Source organism: Pundamilia nyererei, unplaced genomic scaffold (genome assembly GCF_000239375.1).
Source record: "Pundamilia nyererei isolate P.nyererei 1_Seehausen unplaced genomic scaffold, PunNye1.0 scaffold00074, whole genome shotgun sequence".
NCBI classification, from domain to species: domain Eukaryota; kingdom Metazoa; phylum Chordata; class Actinopteri; order Cichliformes; family Cichlidae; genus Pundamilia; species Pundamilia nyererei.
The window spans coordinates 2,506,119-2,526,215 of NW_005187475.1; the positions used below are offsets into that span (position 1 = coordinate 2,506,119).

The 20,097-nt window shown below is 38.9% G+C and overlaps 1 protein-coding gene across 5 annotated transcripts in view; it reads left to right on the forward strand.

Moving 5' to 3' along the window:
- ryr3 (ryanodine receptor 3) overlaps positions 1 to 20,097 on the forward strand; it is a 110,954-nt gene that overhangs the window by 26,232 nt on the left and 64,625 nt on the right. For 3 of the 5 annotated variants that reach the window (XM_013911887.1, XM_013911888.1, XM_013911889.1), the window contains 14 exons: positions 477 to 491; positions 919 to 993; positions 2,948 to 3,026; positions 3,393 to 3,505; positions 5,673 to 5,772; positions 6,342 to 6,435; positions 7,119 to 7,193; positions 9,085 to 9,241; positions 11,609 to 11,773; positions 14,131 to 14,252; positions 14,365 to 14,545; positions 14,871 to 15,006; positions 17,684 to 17,779; positions 18,972 to 19,090. In XM_013911887.1, the coding sequence (XP_013767341.1) occupies positions 477 to 491; positions 919 to 993; positions 2,948 to 3,026; positions 3,393 to 3,505; positions 5,673 to 5,772; positions 6,342 to 6,435; positions 7,119 to 7,193; positions 9,085 to 9,241; positions 11,609 to 11,773; positions 14,131 to 14,252; positions 14,365 to 14,545; positions 14,871 to 15,006; positions 17,684 to 17,779; positions 18,972 to 19,090 (1,527 nt within the window). Of the gene's footprint in view, positions 1 to 476; positions 492 to 918; positions 994 to 2,947; positions 3,027 to 3,392; positions 3,506 to 5,672; positions 5,773 to 6,341; positions 6,436 to 7,118; positions 7,194 to 9,084; positions 9,242 to 11,608; positions 11,774 to 14,130; positions 14,253 to 14,364; positions 14,546 to 14,870; positions 15,007 to 17,683; positions 17,780 to 18,971; positions 19,091 to 20,097 lie in introns of those variants that run through there. The other 2 variants (XM_013911891.1, XM_013911890.1) reach the window with 2 other exon arrangements.

A 20,097-nucleotide genomic window follows, 5' to 3' on the forward strand; every position in this document is an offset into this window, starting at 1 on the left:
GGACCATTGGGAGTTCCCTTTAAGTTAATTTGAATGTAAACCTACCATTAAATACAAATTAATGTTGACAACTAGACTAGAGGGGAACCTCTATGCATTGCTTGAGTGGATGCAGGGCCTAGTCATTGTTTAAACTGCAAAGAAATGTTAAATCCGAGTGGATACTCTAAATGTACTGTAGGTGAGAAGAAAGTGTCTGTTTACAGCTCTGATAATACGACTTTTAATACACGTGTGAGCTAAACTGTTTTAACATTTTGCAGTTTAAGGCCAAATTTGCTAATTACATTAAAGCAGGACCTTTAGAAATTAACAAGAACCTTCTCGTGCGTGTACGTATGAATCTTTGAGTTTGATTTAATTAATTCATTTAAATGTGAGCTGACTCCATGAATGCCAGAACCTTGCTTGTGCAGACCTGGTTTAGTTATTGCTGCTTATGGTCATCTTCTTTTTTGTTTTTATTCTGCTGCTAGAGGTTGATTAAAAAGGTAAGAAGCAATTTCTTTATTCACCATGATGATAAAGGATCCACTCTTTTTTTCTTTTTTTTTTTTTGCTCATCTGTTTCCTCACATTTCCTCAGGTGTTTTGCTACCAAACCTCACAGTTATTCTTGTTTGTCACAAGAATGAGCAAGTTGTCTACTGAGTGTGATACTATCTATGTGTTTGTTTGACTGTGAATGGAGTTTTTTGTGTTCCTCTTTTTCTCTTTGCCGCTTGCACTTGGAATGGTGATCTTCAGTAAAGGATATTTGATCCAGGACGTCCCATGCTTTGCTCGCACAGAGCGTAAAGCCACTCGCACTTTAATAACTGATGCAGAAGTAAAGTGGGAGATACTAACCTGTCAGGGTTCAGAGGTCAGGAGTGTTAGGGTATGATAATAATCTATTACCTGTTTATTTCCTGGCAGGCGGGTCAGGGGGGTGGACACCGGACCCTGCTCTATGGTCACGCCATCCTCCTACGCCACTCCTTCAGTGGCATGGTGAGTATTAATGTGCAAGAATGACAGAAAGCTAAAAGGGACAAGGATTTTCCTAGCTCACCATGGGGTCTGTTTATCAAGTATGCACGAGTTAACATAATTGGTCTTCATGTGGGAAAAGCAAAGTCTGTTACATTATTGATGACAGTTGCTTTTTTTTATATTATTTGTTCCCATTTGATGAGAAAGAAACCAAAAAATGAGTATATAAGACTCCAATTAATATGTAAAGTAAATGTATTATTATGTTGGAGATTTTCTTTTAGATCTACCTAAAAAGAATCTTTAATGAAAAAGCCCTGGTGTTTAAAAATATTAGAACCATGACGTGATTGTGAAGTCTTCAGTTGCTTTCGATTGAACTGAAGTTGGAAAAACATAATCTGCAATTCACACAATTCTTTGTAAAAGTCTTGAGCCACCATTTGTTTCTTTTTATTTCATTTCCAAAAAGAAAGACTGTCTTTTTTCTGTAGTGGTCTTGAACAATAGTTCTTAAAGCTTTCTGGAGATCTTTCAAATATTTTCTTTGGACTTTGGCTGCTTTGTCACCCATTTTCAGTCCAGTCCTTGAACCTTATACTTTCAGAAGAATGACCTACAGTATGATTTCAACATAAAAAGCCACCTAACTGAAGTGATGAACCAGTTTTGCATCTGCACATAACACAACTTGGTAAAGAACCAATTTTAAATTGTATCTTTACATACGTTGTTACTAATGGCCTGTTGGAAAAATACACTTTTTTTTTTTTTTTTTTTGCTAAATCTACAAAAATAAAAAATAAAAAAACAACAGTAACACAGTTTGGCAGAAATTAAATGGTATTTTTTGCACTAAGGTCACCAAGAGAGGTGTTGCCTTAGGAGTACCTTTGCATGATGTGTAGTCCTTAAAAAGTTTAAGGAATATGGATAAGTGGAAGATGAACTTATCAGGAGTAAACAAAACACAAATCTACAGCAGATGAACAGGATCTGCATGTATCTGTCCTTTTAAAAAAAATCAACAAAGAGCTGACAAGAGACCTGATATATGGCTCTGACCTGTCAGTTAATCCACATACTGTTCACCGACACTTGGAGCAACGATTCTGGATTTTACAGTATTGTTTTAATATGTATTAGAAGAGGTCAGAAAAGAAGTACAGTAGTGAGTGTCTACAACCATTTGTAGAACACGATGGAGTCTCTACCATAGTTTGGGGTTACATTTCATCCAGTGGGGTGTTCTTGTCAAATTTGATCAAATTAAGAACGAAGAAAGCACCATCAGATTTTGCTCGACCATCCAGTGCCATCTGGAAAACACTTTACTAGCAACTGCTTCATTTTTCAACATGACAAACATCCCAAACACATTGCCAGCGGAGGAAAAGCATGCATTAACTGCTAATGCAAAATGAACACTATCAGTCATGGACTGGCTTCCCCAGAGCTCAGACCTCAACATAATTGAAGCAGTGTGGGATCTTAATGGAGAACAGAACAAAAGGCAGCCAACATCGAAAGAGAAGCTTTGAATGTCCTTCAACCGTCTTCTAGAAGAATTTCTGAAGACTACTTGAAGAAAAGGCATGAAAGCTTGCCTAAGAGAGTTTAGGATAAGTTGAAGTATAAAGGTGACTTTCAAGCTTATTAGAATTGGACAAATTCTGTTTTGGTTTTATATCATTTATCTCCAAGTATGTTTGCACCCATTTTCTCATTTTTATATTAAAAAAAGAGAAAGAAATAAGACCTGGCTCGAGACTTTTGCACAGTAGCATTTAATCATAACTTCAAACAGAAAATCGATGAATGAATTCCTTACTAATTGATTAATATACTAATTATTTAGCACTAAATTCAACCCCAGTATTCTAATGAGACACTTTAACATGAGCTGAATTCCTCTTATGGCTAGTCTTAGTGTTTCATTTGACCTAACATTAGTTCATTTTTCACTCACCAGTACTTGACCTGTTTGAAGACATCAAGGTCTCTGACAGACAAGCTGTCATTTGATGTCGGACTGCAAGAAGATTCAATAGGTATGGTATGACTATTAGGCACTTCAGAGATTTTACTGCTTTCAGGTGAATTCAGCCTTTGGGAGTGATCATTTCAGGTTGATTTAACTTTGAGATTGAATTATTGGGAGAAATACTCAAACTCCACGTGTATGTGTGTGTGTGTGTGTGTGTGCACAGTACAGCTATATTCGACATTTGAACTAAAGCATAAGGTCATTTATCATATGGAAACAGTTCCACTGCTTCTACAGGATCTAACCAAAGACAGGAGGGATTTTAAAGGGCATGTATGTGTCTGCACTGCTCACTAGATTTTCCCAAGCTTTATATTCCACTTGTTGCCACTTATTTGAATATTATTTTTATGTGTATTTATGTCAATAGGAGAGTCCTGCTGGTGGACCATTCACCCTGCATCCAAGCAGAGATCTGAGGGAGAGAAAGTCCGCATTGGAGACGACCTGATTCTTGTCAGTGTGTCGACGGAGAGATATCTAGTAAGTCACATCTAAAAGAGCTTCACAAGAGCAGAAGGCATTAGAAGCGCACCTGTGACTGAGGTTAATGTATGCATGATAAACCAAATGACCCCTCTGCCACAAATGATGACCATTTGAGGGGAAATAAACAGTTTTTCCAGTCATATAGGATTCATTACCAAGAAGCATTATTACAACAAAGAAATAATCCACCAAATGTAAATTTCCTTAGTTTTGTCCTAGTGTCACAAGCAAACAAGCTGTGTAGTTTTATCTCCAAGACTCTGTTTCATTGTTTTGGATAAGAGATGAATTTTTTTTTTTTTTTTAATTGAATTCTGACATTGCAATCCAGTTAAACTTTATCCACCTGTAAAACTGTAGGAGTAGCTTGACTGAACCTTATCAATAATTTAGGCAAAACTACCTCTTCTTGTGATGATATGGAAGTTATTTAGCATCACAGGAAGCCATAAATACGATACATTAATATACAAGCACATGGCGTATATTTTATTTGCAGCTTTCTAACTCAAAGCAACATTTACCAGCTTGCAGAAAAGAAAACAACATAATTTACTCTTCTGGTAACTTTTATTATAAAAACGCTGTAGTTCACCAAAGTACTTAAGGACATCATTTATCCACCCACTAAAAATGAGGATGCAGCTTTTAAACATGATGACAGATTAATTGTAGCAGTTTTCATTAAATCAGATGCTCTTCCTTCATCTTTACTCCAGATTTCTCTCGTGAATGTGTACTGTTCTTCAAACAGTCAGATTCCATCAGAGTCACTCTTGTGTTCCCGATACTCTGTGTATAATCTCTCGCTTTCTTTTGTGTGGTTTGCTTGTCAAATCTCACTTAATTCAGATATTTTCTGCTGTTGTTTTGGAAGCTTTCTTATTTTACTGCCAGGTATTTATTTATTTTTTATTATTCTTTTTTTTTTAATATCTGAGGTGATTTGTCTTCCTCTAAACTCCAAAGACCAAATGCGCCGTATGCAAAGAAGAGTGGTTCTGTTTTGAAGATTATTTGCCCCACATAGCTGGAGTTATCTGCTTTGGTTCACCGTCTGCCTGAAAAGGTACTTTGGAAAGTTTCGTAGCACTCGGATAACCCTGATATCGGTCTCACTCTCACCAACTTTGGAGTGACAAGGCAATTCAGGAGGGAAACTCAAAAAACCTTCGTTTGCTATCTGAACTAGAAATCCGATTACTTGTGAATCCCCTCCCATGCCCCCTCCACCCCCATGCAGGTCCTTTTTAATAATGTTTTTTATGAAACTCATCCGCCTGACTGATGAGCTTTGAGTTAATGCTGTCTCCACTATGCAGAGCTATACACCTGACCTCAATTAACTTACATGGAAAAGAGAGGAGAGGGGGATTTGAGGAGAAACAGAGGAAAAGGCAGCGCGAGAAATGGCAAAAGTGAGGGACATTGACGTGCCTGGCATGGGAAAGTGACTTGCACTCTCTTCTAGTGGCCATACCAGTCCTTCGGGGAGGAAAATATGCAATTAAAGCAAATCTGCCAAAGATACTGTAAAGCCTGTACCTGCAGTAGCTTGTCGGAAATTCAGGTATTGAAGAATGGGACACCTCAGAAATGCAAAAGCAATCACTGCATTATTACTGTCATTCATTACATCACAGTGAATGTATTGCTGTCATTTAGGACAGGGGCATTTATGTCTTTTTATCAAGTCAGGGTGATTTTGTTGGATAAATGTGAGGATGCTAAACCCTTTTGCCTGTATTGTATGTGTTAGAAATCCTTGCATCAATGCTTACTTGGGTGTAGCTTAAAGCTAAACTCATATCGACTCTTCACTTTCATCTGAATGCAACCTACCAGGAGTAGGTGTTTTTCAAATGTATTTATTTTTTCTTTCTTTCTTAATTTTTAATCTCAAAGGAATTATTGCATTATCTAGGCAGGTTACATGGAGCAGTGCCTTTGGCCTGCAGTGATAAAAGAGATTAAAACATGTCGTCCTTCTCATGAGAAGGACGACATGTTTTAATCTCTTTTCAACTCCAGGCGCTTGGACATCTTCCTCGTCTGTGCACTGTTGCTAAATTGTGTTGTATGTCCCTGTTTTCCTGCTGCTAACACAGCTGGTTAACTCAAGGTCAACTGTTCCCCGCGTAACTGTGCTTCTCTTTTCCAGCATCTCTCTATTTCCAATGGCAACTTTCACGTGGATGCCTCCTTCATGCAGACCCTGTGGAATGTCCAGCCTACCTGCTCATCAAGTAACATGGCAGTAGGTAAGCTTAAAAACCCCAACAACCATGTTAACATATCTTTGTGGGGACCAAAAATTGGAAGTTTACTATACTTGTGGGGACCAACAGGCCCTTATGGGGACAAAATCCCCGTCTCCACAAGTTTGAAGACATTTCTGAGACTCAAAATGGGATTTTTAGTGTCAGGGTTACAATTAGGTTAGGGTTAGGTTCAGACATTCATTTTTGATGCTTAATGTTAGGGTAAGCAGCTAAGGAAAGCATTATGTCAATTAGATGTCCCCACAAGGATGTGAAAACACAAGTGTGTGTGTGTGTGTGTGTGTGTGTGTGTGTGTGTGTGTGTGTGTGTGTGTGTGTGTGTGTGTGTGTGTGTGTGTGTGTGTGTAAATAAAAAAATCAGTTTAATTTAAACTCACAATTTTAAGTTAATGTTTCAAAGAAAGTCCACCTTTTTATAATTTAAAAATGTATTATTTCCTGTCATCATTTTAATGTACTGATGGTGTTTGAAAAACAAAGCAGCCATATATTAGAATAAATGATTTCTTTTTCATGAATAAATGGAACTTTTTCTTTTTGCCTTTTAGGTTTTTTAATTGGTGGACATGTGATGCGTCTCTGTCATGGGCATGATGAGAGCCTGACCATCCCTGGAGCAGACAAGAGTGAAGAGGAGCAGAGGTTAGTAATTTAATTAATTAAATTAATAAAATCTTTCAAACTAACCATTGGGGAAAATAGTTTTGAGGATGATTAATAATAAACTAAAAAAATGTTGTCACTTTTAAGCTTCACTTTAAAACTGAAAAAAAGTTTTTTGTTTTTTGTCTTAAACTGTGAGGAAATACTGCAAACGTTTACACTTACCACATATGTTAAAGTTATAGGAGGAGTTCAAAATTTACTTTTCAATCCACTTTTTTGTGTTTGTTCTTTTGACGAAAATTCACCTGAGGCCTTTTTTTTTTTTTTTTCTTTTTCAATCCAAACTCTTTCTGTTGTAATCCTGTGTGAAGGGTTACAAGGCTGTTATTTATTGAGAAGCACTGAAATAGCCTTCAACCCAACAGTTTTTTTTCTCCCTCCTGAGTCACTATCATAAAATATAAGAATCTCTTGTTTTCTGACCTGCACAGTGAGGTTTAAGCAGGAATAATCATATATATGGAGACACTGTGATATTTTTCTTGAGAACATCAAAATGTCTCCAAAAACAAATTAATCTGGAGCCAGATTTCCCTCGGGATCCAGTTCACAGAGGGTGTTTTTAGCTTTAACAGAAGCATACCATGTTGGACTGTTCATGTTGTTTCTGTCACTTAAATTACTTAACAGAGGCCCACATTTATTTCTTCTGCTTTTAGGATAGTTAACTATGAGGCTGGCAAGGGAGCATCAAGGGCCCGTTCACTGTGGAGAGTGGAGCCACTGAGGATCAGGTAACATCTGACTCAAAAACACAAATAAAATAAATAATATATGTTTCTCTCAGAAATTACACAAAGGGATTGTTTTATTTGAGTGGGATATAAAAGAACATGAAAAAATTACATATTATTATCTAAACTGGATGAGGTGGGAAGTGGTCTGCCTAAAAAAAATTACCTACAGTAAATAAACAGTATCTGAAAGTTATGTCCTTAAGTAACTGGACACAAACAGGGGACACAGGACTTAAAACCAATACGGCCGTTCAGTTAATCCTTCTACTGTTCACTAACGGTTCTTCACAAATGGTCTCAGTGGAAAGGCAGCTGTCACAAAGCCATTCTTAATGATGGAAATGGGGAGAAATTATTTTGCCAAATTACACAATAATTAGAATAACAATCAGTAACAGAATGTCTTAAGGGGTGATTATTCCAAATTTTGAATTTTTAGTTCAATTTGTCATCAGTTATGGTCAGGAGAGAGGCACAAAGTGTGTCTCTACAGCCATGTGTAGCCATAGCGGAGGTTTGGTCATGGTTTAGAGTTTGCATTTCAGCCAGTTGTTTTGGGGATCTTGTCAAAATTAATGGAATTATGAATGCAGAAATGTACAGTACCATCTGGAAAGCATTGGATTGGCAGCTTTTCAGCATGACTGTAATGCCAAACACACTGTCAATGTAGGAAAAGCATACCTGGATTAAAGACGCACAAACACATCAGTGTAGTGCAAACTCTGTTTCTTCATTATATACTATATTCCTATTGAGGTTTCCTTAGGTTTCAATAAATGACTACAAATATTTCCCTTTATTTAACAAAATACAAAGAAATTGTGGGAGGCTATAGGTTCCCAGGTTATATATAAACTTCATCTATCTCTTCTCCGAGCTGTCAGTACCAATTAACTGGCAGAGTTTCCAGAATTCGAGGCTCTGTTTACCACCCGCTTTGAACTACCTCTCTTCTATCACCGTCCCCCTTTCTCTCACATTTTCCTTTAACTGGCCACCCACGCAATTTTTCACCAGTTACATCGGCTGCCAGCTCTCACTGGGAATTCCTGTCAGACTCAGTACACTTTCAAAGTGCCACAGGTGCGACTATTAAGGCTCATGTCTCTACTTTTGACTTAAGGGAGAATTGTGAACAATGTTTCCCAAATTGCATCATCTGTAGAGAGAAACTGGAGCTGCTCTGAAGTTGATATGTGAAATCATTTTAGTTGGTAGTGCAATTCAAGGTTGTTTTTTACATGCATTTGAACATTCTTTTAAATAGGAAGAAGGGAAATATGGTAAATCCTACATTACTGGTGCGATATTCATTTCCTAGAATGAAGTCAGCTTTGTATTTTCAGAATAGTTTGGGCAATTTACGCAAATAACTCAGTTGTCTAGAGCACTTAGATCTAAATATTGTGCCTGCAGAGTCTGTGTTAATGTAGCGTGTTTTGTTTTTTTTTTCTGTAAAGAAAACCTGGCAAAAATAATTTAAAAACTTCTTTTCAAATATTAAATTAGGTCGATAGTCTCAATTTAGAGTACCTGTTACCTGTTATTGCAACAAAAGAATCAAATCAACCCCCCGTTGGTTCCATGGTGGGGAAAAAATAGAAAATGCTGAGAAAGTTGTTTTTTTTTCTAGCGATTACTCAATGGAGGTGGATGTGAGAATGAACACATGTGGGTGGGTGAATTCACTACTAGCCTGGAGGCTATATTCAGCAAGCTTCACCTAATGCAAACAGTCCATCTCCTGACGTGTGCTGCATATGAGAAAAAGCATTTTCCAAGCCTGACTCTCCTTATGCTGTGAAAACAATCACAGATGACCAAGTCTAGAAATTTCAGGGCAATGTTGCACTCAAAGCTTGTGACACCAGTTCTCTGTGTTTAGCTGGAGTGGTAGCCACATCCGGTGGGGCCAGCCCTTCCGACTACGCCATCTCTCTACTGGTCATTATCTTGCTCTGACTGAAGACCGTGGACTGGTTCTGCAGGACGGAGTGAAGTCTGACACCACGGCCACTGCTTTCTGCTTTAGGGCCTCCAAGGTCAGTGCTCTGTTTGCCTGTATAAACATACTTTTTCACAACACTGTAAATTATTTTCTCCCTTCCTGATTTAGTATTTTTTTTTGTGTCTTTCTCACACTTAAATGTGGGGAAAAAGCTATCAAAATATATCTGGCTCTGTACGAAATAGTAATTGCACCCTTTGTTAAATCTCAAATTAAATGTGATTAACTACTTTTTTTGGTTTTGTTTTGTAGAAAGCAAAGTTTAATTTCCCTATCAGACCTGTTGATTCAAGAAATCACTTAAACAGACTCACAAAGCGAAGTAGAGTTAAAGATCTGAAAATGCAACACATCCTGTCACAATCTAAAGAACCTAAGAAACAAAGTCACTGACATCTATCAGTCTAGAAGGGGTTTCAAAGCCATTTCTAAGGCTTTGGGACTCCAGCGAACCATGGCTAGAGAGGCATTATCCACAAATGGATAAAACTTAGAAAAACCTTGCCAGGAGTGGCCCGCCTACCAAAATGAATCCAAGAGCTCATCAACGACTCATCCAGGAGGTTACACAAGAGCCCAAAATAACATCTAATGAACTGCAGGCCTCACTTGCCTCTATTAAGGTGATTCTTATGATTCAGAAATAAGAAAGCGACTGTACAAAAACATCTTGATGTGCAAAAAGTTTAGGGAACAATTTTTTTAAAAAAAATTTTTTTAACATAGGGCCACGTAGGTTTGAATAACTACCTTAAGTAATAAAATCATAATTTAAAAACTCCCGTTTGTATTTACTCTGGTTATCTTTGTCTAATATTTAAATTTCCTTGATGATCGGAAACTTTAAAGTATCACAAATATGCAAAATCAGGAAGGGGGCAAATACTTTTTCACAACACTGTATACTATCTGTTTTAAAGCTAACTCTTATGTGCGCTTTGAGCAAGGCAGTTACAAGATCTGGAAGCCGTTCTGGGGGGTTGATGTAAATAAATGTTGTTAGTTAACTAACCTCATTAAAAGAGGACTCAAAATATCTCACCCTGACTACTTCATCAACAACTCCCAAAGCGAGTCTCTAAGCCCTTAATGAGCTCATGCCATTCCACTATAAAATAACCTTTTCATAGCTGCTGAGTTGACAACACTGTAAACGTTGGAGCAGGCAGTCATGTTGTCCATGTGCAATTGCAGCTGGTTTGCATATACTGTAGCTGTTTTCAATTAGGGAGAAAAAATAAATTCACCCTCACCCCTGCAATGTTAAAAATAATTATGATGCACTGATAGTGTTTTTTTTTTAGATACATACTTTGTAATCTCTTATTTGCCTTTAGTCATTTCTTTCCTGCAGTTGCACATCCATTTTTCTCCCACTCTCACTCTGTTGAACTCTGAGGGTTTGTGCGGCTCTCATTTGATAGCATGTAGTCCAAAAATAATGACTTGACGCTGGATATAACCACGAGAGAGGAGCACACGGTTTACTTGAAACAGTAATGGAAAGTCTTTTATTTATTCCCATGAATTTGGTACACACTGTTGTGTAAGTTGTGCAGTAGAAGGTAGCACAGGAGTGTGATAAAACTACAGGTTGTGTATTTTTTCTTTTTGTTGAGCTGTGATTTTTATTTTTATTTTTATTTATTTTTTTTAAACCACACCCAATAGGAGAAAAGACTAAATTTAGATGTATTTTTGTGCTGAACCTCCCTTACCTGAAGAGATCCAGCCTTTTTTTTGGGGGGGGGGGGGGATTTACTGTTTTTATATGTGAACAATCCATAATTATTATCCTTTGTTAAAATCGCTACAACCACATAAAGTGCACACTGAGTCACCTTCACAGAGCTCCATTTGTTCCCATGGATATCCCTTTATCCCCAGTGGATGCAGTGTAAAAATCCCTCTGACTCACATCACTTCAAAGAACATTGCTCTTATTTAGAACTCATGTTTCTTTAGAAGAATATAGATTGTTTAATAACCCTCTTATTCTCCATCCCTTATCCACACCCCCTGCGCCTGCTATTTCCTGTATCTGGAAAGGTCAAAGCTTCGCCATGTTGAACATTGGCTTTAATATGTTTCTCGCTACTTGCTGTCGACTGCAATCAGTGGCATCGCTCCATCTCTGCTGTGCCAGAAATGTAGCAGAGCTAATGAGGCCGGCAGCAACCTCCTGGCAGGCCAATGAATGCATTCTCCGCAATCGGCATCTCTGATTACCATCTAATCACAATACATCTTCATTTGTCACATTTCCAGGCTTATATATATGCATGCCTGTGTGTGTATATGTGTGTGTGTGTGTGTGCGTGCGCATGCGCGTGTGTGTGTGTGTGAGTGATTTTATTTCTGTCTGAGTCTCTTTGCTAATCTGTGTATGTTCCTGCTACAGGAAAAGGGAGATACTGGCCCAAAGAGGGACATTGATGGCATGGGCGTGCCAGAGATCAAGTACGGAGACTCTGTGTGCTTCATCATGCATGTGGCAACAGGACTGTGGCTGTCCTACCAGGCGCCAGATGCCAAATCATCTCGTCTTGGTCCCCTAAAAAGAAGGGTAAATGCATTTTTTTTTCTTTTAAAACTTGGATTTGGACTTGAATAAAATCAGCCTTCTGGGATTTTCTTACCTAGATGATTGAGTATGCATCAATAGACTTTGCAGTAACTTTTACTAATGTAGCTGGGATGTAGATGGGACCATTCAATGAACAGTTTAATTTTGCCTGTTTGATGAAAATTGACCAGGGCTCTGTCCCTGCAGGACTGTCACAGCAAAACAATACATAAAATACACGTTGTTTATGTTTATTTAGATGAATCAAATTAGAAGCTGAATAGATCTTCTTCACACTTATTCAGACCCTTCATTGGGTATAATTACAGTGTATATTTAAGATAAAGGTAATTATAGTCCCATTCCATTAAGTGCAACACCAGCAGCTATGCCCACCTGAATTGAACATGACCATAACAAATATTAATTATTACATCTCTCTTCATGCTGAATGTCAAAATAACTGCTATGAAAATAGCCAGGTAATCTGTTTTTTATTGGTCAAGGACAAACTTTTAATAAGTTTGCACCAAATTCTCTTCAACCTCCATATGCACAGCGCACTGTACTGTCGTTAGTCACTTGATTATATTTTACATGACCAATAAACAAAAGAAGTACTGCTGACCGGCCCCAGGTTTCCTGTGTGTTTATGCTAAAATGACTTTATTGGAAAAAATACTCCATCTCAGCATATTGTACACTAAAGTAATCAAGATAGTATAATGAAGTTCTTGAGCAGAGCACTTCTGCTACTGACCCCTTCATCTGCTCCAACTAATAATATATAAGCCAGTCGATACTTTACTTCAATGGTGCAAATTAAGCAGAAAAGAAGGGGACTGGACTTCACAAAGTACAACAACTTCTTTCTTTTAAGCTCCTCAGACTACCATGATGTGGATGACTGAGAACCTACACAGAGAAATTAGGAAGTAACTCACAGACAGTAAAACTCTGGGTTTGTTGCAGTTGTCCACTTTACATGGTTGGATAAGCACCTGTTTTGGGGTTGTTGTTTTTTTTCTTTTTTTATGGTTAGCATGAGTAAACAACTGCTTCAGGAATAATTACGAATAATTTATTGCACAACACATACTGTAGTGATACAAATATGCAACATATATAGCTGCCATCTGTTTACAACATGACCATAAATGCCTGCCATTCCTCGAAGCCAATGAGTGCATACGCAAATAACACACAGTCAGAGCAGTGGGCTATATGGCTGGCCTTCCAAACACCCAACCAACTCAGGTCAAATGTTTTTCTTTTGGAACTGAAAACAATGTTTGCGGATGACACAACCCAGAAGAGCTAACTGATCAGGCTAGGAATCCGCAGTCTATTTACACCTATAGGCCAGTGGACTCTTTCAATGATGAGCAGGTACACATCCTGGACAGAGAGGAACGCTGGTTTGAGCGGTGAGTCAAGGAGGCCATCGAGGAGGACACATCTTTCACCATCTTACAGTGTTGTGATTGGAGCCATTCCCCAACTCTCTGTGACTGGTCATGACAATATGCATATTTATGATCATGAAACTGACCCCACAGCCCATTGTTAGTCAATGGTGCTAGTGTCAGTCATTATGCAAATGTACTGTTTAAAAGGTTGGGGAAACCTGCAGTCAGCTGAGACTGAAAAAGTCATATGAATGAGTGACAAAATAGAAAACACGACATCCAGATGAACAGAATCATCTTTTTTGGGATTTCCTTACCTGGATGATTGAGCATGCATTAAAAATGTTAGCCTTGGATACATCAGATGTGGTCACCCACGCTCCACTCCCATCTTTTCTGCAGACACACAGAGAGTGCACATGAGGCTGAAACCCATTTAAACGTGATAATTGGCCACGTGGAGGGTGACAGTTAGTTTTGGGTGAGACAGAAGGATTAGGGTGGCATATAAACACTGCTCATCGCCGGGCGTTTGTCCAGGGACATCAAATACCACGTCGTGCTGGCGCCAGGCAGACCTTGCAGCCTTGGCCGCATGCCAAAGCACCAGACGTGTTGGAGGTGACGGGTGGTGGGTTTACATTTAAATCCTCCCCCCACCCCCCTGTCTTTTTTTAATTAGGCTGCTTGATTACAGTAAGTCAGATTTCACTGAGCATTGGTGTTGTAAACTCACTAGCCATAGAAGACTGGCACATCACAAAGTGATTACATATATGCTTTTCGTTCTTACACCTGCTCATTTTAGGTTTTATTTTAGAATATTTGAGATATTACACAGATTAGTTTTCAAAAGTCTGACAGGACAGAAGTTTCCAGCAGGTTACTGGCATCTTGTTGCATCCTAGTTTAAAAAATTAATATTCACATCTGTGTTTGTCCTGCTAGGCCTGCCTACATTCTGAGGGCCACATGGATGACGGGCTCATCCTCCAGCGCTGTCAACATGAGGAGTCTCGGGCTGCACGCATCATCCGTAACACCACGTTCCTCTTTACCAACTTCATCAAGTAATTCTAGGAGGGTCCTCTTTGCTTCTAGCAAAAGCTCCACACTAAATTTTTGTAAAATGTTACACATTGATCCACCCTCTCTGTCTTTTCTGCCTTTTTTTCCTCCCAGAGCTTTGGACAGCATTGCAGCAGGAGAGTCTACAGCAGTGGCCGGGTACGTTGAAGAGGTGCTACAGACACTGAATGATTTGATTGAGTACTTTAAGCAGCCCGATTCTGAGCTGGAGCATGAAGAGAAGCAGTGTCTTCTCCGTTCACTCATCAAACGTCAGGACCTCTTCAAAGAGGAGGTGAGAGTGGGTGGTGTGATTAATTTCTATGCAAAAAGAAAACCTCTCATACACTGATGTTTCTCATTTAGATGATGCTATGCAGCAAGTGTTTTTTTTTTGGTTTTTTTTTTGTGTGTGTGTGTGTGGGGGGAAAAAGTGGTTAAAACCTTAGGTTCTTAAATGAATGTATGTTTCGACTTTGGTTACATAAATTTAATGTATTTTAATGAGTCCCTATTAATCTTTCATCATCTGTATTTGTTTAGCTCCTTGCTATTCAGTTATTATCAATTCTTGTAAAAGAATACACAATAATTATGTATATATCTTTTATTTTTCTCAGGGTATGCTGAGTCTTCTGTCCAAATGCATTGATCGAATGAACCTGTACGAAAGTGCAGCCCACTTCGGGGAGGTGGCTGGGGAGGAAGCTGGCGCAGCGTGGAAGGACATTCTCAACCTGCTTTATGAACTCTTAGGTAAACAGTTGAGTGATGGATCACATGAAATATCCACATCGTTTGTTTTTTTTCTTCTTTTTTTTTAAACACTGTCAGCTGTTGGTTCAGGGTAGACGTGTAGTATTTATCTTCCTTCAGTGTCTTCATTGACTGAATTTGCCTTCTCTTCTATGTTTCTCATCTCACTAACCCCCCACCCCTTATTTCCTGTATTCCATATTGTAGCTTTTAGATCATCCTTAATGCCTCATTTCTTTCCTTCCTTTCCTTCGCTTCCCACCTTCTTTATTTTATCTTTTTTCTACTCCCTTCTGTCTTCACTTCCTCACTTTTTTTGTTGTTCACATTCTCACTCCACATCTGGAGTTAGCAGCTGGTCGCATCATTTAATTGACACTTAATGCCATTCTTTTCCTTCCTTCCTTCCTTCCTTCCTTCCTTCGTTCAACATTTGCAGTTCAAAGCTGGTCACAGCACTTACATGACATTTGGATGTAAACGCAGTGCCTCCTGCAGTCTTACTGTCTGCCTTCGCTTTCATCTAGGTCACGAGTGTTTTGAAAGCAGTGTAGATATAATCATAGAGCATCCAGCTGAATATTTGAAGGCAAAATGGCATCGTTAACAAAATGCCAGCCATCGCAGGTGTTGGCATTATCTGATTCTCTCGGGGCCTCACACTGAGCCATGAATGCTAAAGCTCTGACCCTGAAAAGTTTTATTTCAGACCGCTTTCTCTTGGGTACTTTGTTTTCCTGTCATTGGAGTTTTCCCATCAACCGCTTCCACTTGGCTCACCTTGACTGCCTTTGTAATCATCACCACCTCCCCTACATGTACTTCCTCACATTACACACAAACACACGTGCTCAAAACCCACAAATACACTCCTCTGAGTACACTCTAGCCATCCCCACAGAGAGGTCACCCTCAAGGATGCAGAAGGCAGGATGGCGTAGCAGATTTTGCATGATGAATTGTGTCGGGGCCTTGTTTGTTCTGACCTTCTCTCTCTTATTGGTCTGTTATCTGTCCAAGTAGGCAGTGTGCTTGTTAAATGATGAGATTATGGACATCAATATCACCCCAAGCAGGAATTTTCCATGAGCCTCACTGTATTATACTATTGATGATCTTTACAAACTCGTATGAAGAGAGGGATTTCATTTGCAAAAATTAAGTCTACATGTCATCAGCTGTAATCTGATGAAAATGTCAATTTAATTAGCTTATTTGAGGCTAAATTAGCATGCATTTCTGCTTCCCAGATATCCTGGCTGGAAGCCCTAAAAAGTCACGATCCCCAGAAGTTAAGTCAGGCTGTGTATTAAAGATAAACATAAAAACATCCCACCACTATTTACAATGGCCACCTGTTGTAGAGATTTTTACTAGTGTGGAGACATTACTCAACTTAAGCAGGTAAAGTTTGCCCAGTTTTCCTAGAGTTATAGATGTGCAACCTCCTCTACTGTGTGTCTACACCAAGCTACATTCCAAGATGCAGATGTAAGTCTAACATCTGAAATAACAATGTTCTAATTGGCTGGTTTGCATTATTCTAGACTTTAGTGGGTATTTATAATACACAAGATGCAAGATATACAGTAATTATGCACATTTCTTGATTCACTCCTCTTTTTTATATTTTGCTAGGAAATGGGAAATGGGTATAGCAGCTTATTGAAACATGTCTAAAAATATGTGGAAATACATTATTTAGGGCAAAAACAGAATTTGTGCAATTCTAATGAGCTTGAAATGCAATATTTGGTGTGACCGCTTTTATTCTTTAACACAGCCTTCTACTCTTGAAGCAGTCTTCGTGATTAGCTCTCCAGATGTCTTGAAGGAGGCACACATTCTAATGTCCTGTGTGCAAAAACTGAGTAATATTAAAATGGATAAACACATTAATAAAATAAATATGGCTTCTCACATTTATTTTCTGACTGAACAATCTACTTTTTTCCTTGTTTGTTATTTATTTCTTTACTGAGATAAAATTGTTCTTGGACTCAGTGGGACAAATCGTTTCACTTTAAATTGATGTCTTCATTAAAGCCTTAGCAATATTACAGTATATCTTAATACACTGTATGATTATGTAACCATGGTTTAAAGCCTGTAGTCTTTGCAGCCCCAGGTTCTCCTGCCTGTCTTTGACCTTTGAATTTTACATTCACATCAGTCACAGTGAATATCCTTGCCCTTGACTCAAACTGTGGATCTAGCCATGTGTTCATTTTGAACTATAGCTTGGCTGAGAGCGCAGAATTAAAGGAGATTAGACACCCATCAGTATTCCTTTGGCACAGAGTGCTGTTAAAGTGTTTCACAGACATTATCCGTCTGCTGTCCCAGAATCTAAATGGTGAGAAATGAGACAGTATATTGATAAAGAGGCTTCTTAATGTCACCCACAGGTGTAGAGGATGGTACAAGAGAATACACCTCAACTTTTTATGGGGGATAGAGGTCTTGGTTTAATAGTGCCTTTACAATTTTTCTCATGTATTTTCTATTCAGATTTAATGAGTTTTCATATGCACATATGTCATATCAGGAAAACCTGACGCTTATTCATTAGTCAAAGTCAAATTGTTTGCAGTATCCACTCACCTGATATTCTGCTGCTGGAATGCACTTTTATAATATTAATATTTTATTTTTGAAATCTTTGTTGTTTGTTAAGCTGCACTGATTCGTGGAAACCGGAACAACTGTACCCAGTTTTCCCGAAAATTGGACTGGTTGGTCAGCAAACTGGAAAGACTGGAGTCTTCATCAGGTATGATGAGAAACTTTCAGTGGAAAAATTGAGGAGAGGAAAAAAACTAAAACGATTAAAGATTTTTGATAGGCGCAAAGGACAAAAATGTGCTATCAATAGGGATGGGTATCGTTTAGGTTTTATCCGATACCGGTGCCAAACCGGTACTTTTGAAACGGTGCCGGTGCTCGAACCGGTGCTCGAATCGGTGCTTAAAGAATGAAGAACACAAACTTTATCCAAAAACCTCTCATGTTTAGCTGTTTTTTTTGTAAAAAGATAACAATGTTAGCCTTTTCTGCAGCTATGGGGCATATATGGTATCACTCTTGGCTGGAAGCAGTGCTTAAACAATGGAAAAACACAAACTTTGTCCTAAAACCTCTCAGCTGTTTTCCACTTTTTCTTTGGGCATTTTAGCCTTTTTGGCCAGGGTGAAGGGAGTACCTGCCATCAAACAAGAAGACAGCCGCATGTAACTACGACGGTGTTTGCTAGTTCACCTTACATGCATTAATGTAATAACGTGGTTAGCCTACTCAACGTAAATTACACACGAACAACATTAAGCTACTCACGCAGAGAAGAACGGCTGCTGCTGCCATCATCATCCGTCATCTGCTACACTGGCAGGGCTAGGGGCCAGGACTCTCCTCTTCAGGTTCATGTTGCTAACTCCTGGTCCGATAACAGGCACCACACCCGCAGTAGATGTGCAGGGTGTGAGGTCTTGCAGCAAGCTATCAAATACGACGCATTTCTAGGCTTTTAAAAAAACGCTATGCGTCGCCAGGTGTTTCATCAGATTCGAGGTGTTACCTCCTTTGACAGTATCACAGTATCACCTTAAAGCACTTGTTGCAGGCTGCTGGGTTTGCATCTTTTGCTGTGAAGTACAGCCAGACTTTTGACCGCTTCGCCTTGGGCGTTTTTAATCTGTAGCTCTGCTCTAAAAGAACGTACGTACCTGGACCTGCCTACTATCCTCGGAAAGGTAAAATGATTGGCTAGAATCCAAAGTCTCAGGGAAAAAAAGCACCGAAATAAAGCATCGAAATGTGCACTGCTTTTCAGTCCGGTTACTACCGTTTGTGTCAGAACCGGTGCCATCATGGCACCGGATACCGGTACCCATCCCTAGCTATCAATGTTGGGATGTGGTCTAAATGTTTCTTTTGTTAAATGACAAACATTTTGTGTAACTCTATAGGTATTCTGGAAGTCCTCCACTGTATCTTGGTAGAAAGCCCAGAAGCTCTGAACATCATCCAGAAAGGTCACATTAAATCCATCGTCTCTCTGCTCTACAAGCATGGACGCAACCACAAGGTAAGCAGAAATATTAGACTAGAAAAGGTACAAGAAAGGAGCTTTTTGTGCCAATGCCAGTCTAGTGCCATATCTTCTAATTTTAGAGCAAACAACCTGGCTTCACACCAAACATTTCACAGGTTCTTCCTTTGTCCATGCTCCTTGTGGAGAATAGACAATTCACCTTGGCAGTTTTCACAATGCTCTTGATGGTAGACAGACAGACTGCTTTGGTTTTATGCCTTGGCAGAGGATTTCTTGAAGTCAGAGTTGAGTTAGGATTGCCAATGCATACATAGAATCATCAATCACCACTAAAAATGCAGAAGTGTGGTTTGATTTCCCCTATATAAGGTTTTTACATGATAAGTTTATATTTCTACAGCTACCGCTTCTTTAATGGGTCAATCCGGAAGTGCCAACACAATCATTGTCTCTGGTTTTTCTCAGAGCAATCAACAAATGCTGTTCGAATTTGCATCATGAAAACACTTGGCCAAGAAAAATACTCCACTGTGTCAGTGCAAAAACACAACTGGCTCAGTCGTTGTCACATTTTGGCTGTTGGTTGGTCCTTTGCGGGCAGAGGTGGGAGACATCTTTCCTCGTTGTGGTCTTTTCCAAGTTGGGGATCAACTTTGGTGCCAGTTGCTCTGTTTTGTTTTTTTTTGGTGTTTTTTTTTTTAAACACAAACACTAAACGCATTTAATTGGATTATAAAGCCTCAACAACTGTTAAGAAAAATCAAGCTGTCAAACTGGGTTTTAAAAACTGTACTTAAATCTTTATCATTGTTTCATTTGTTCCAGCCGAGTGATGTGTATACAGTGTTTAAATGTCAGTTTCCTAATATTTACACTGTCACTTGTTAGAAGACATCAAAGAGCTTTCTTGTAAACAGCAGTTGCTGATCATGAATGGCAGGTGGAGGACGATAGTTCTGCTTGAAGGCCCTCTTGCGCACTGTGAATGTGCTCCAAGCATCACAGCTTGCAGAGAATCTGTCTGAATAACTAATCATTTC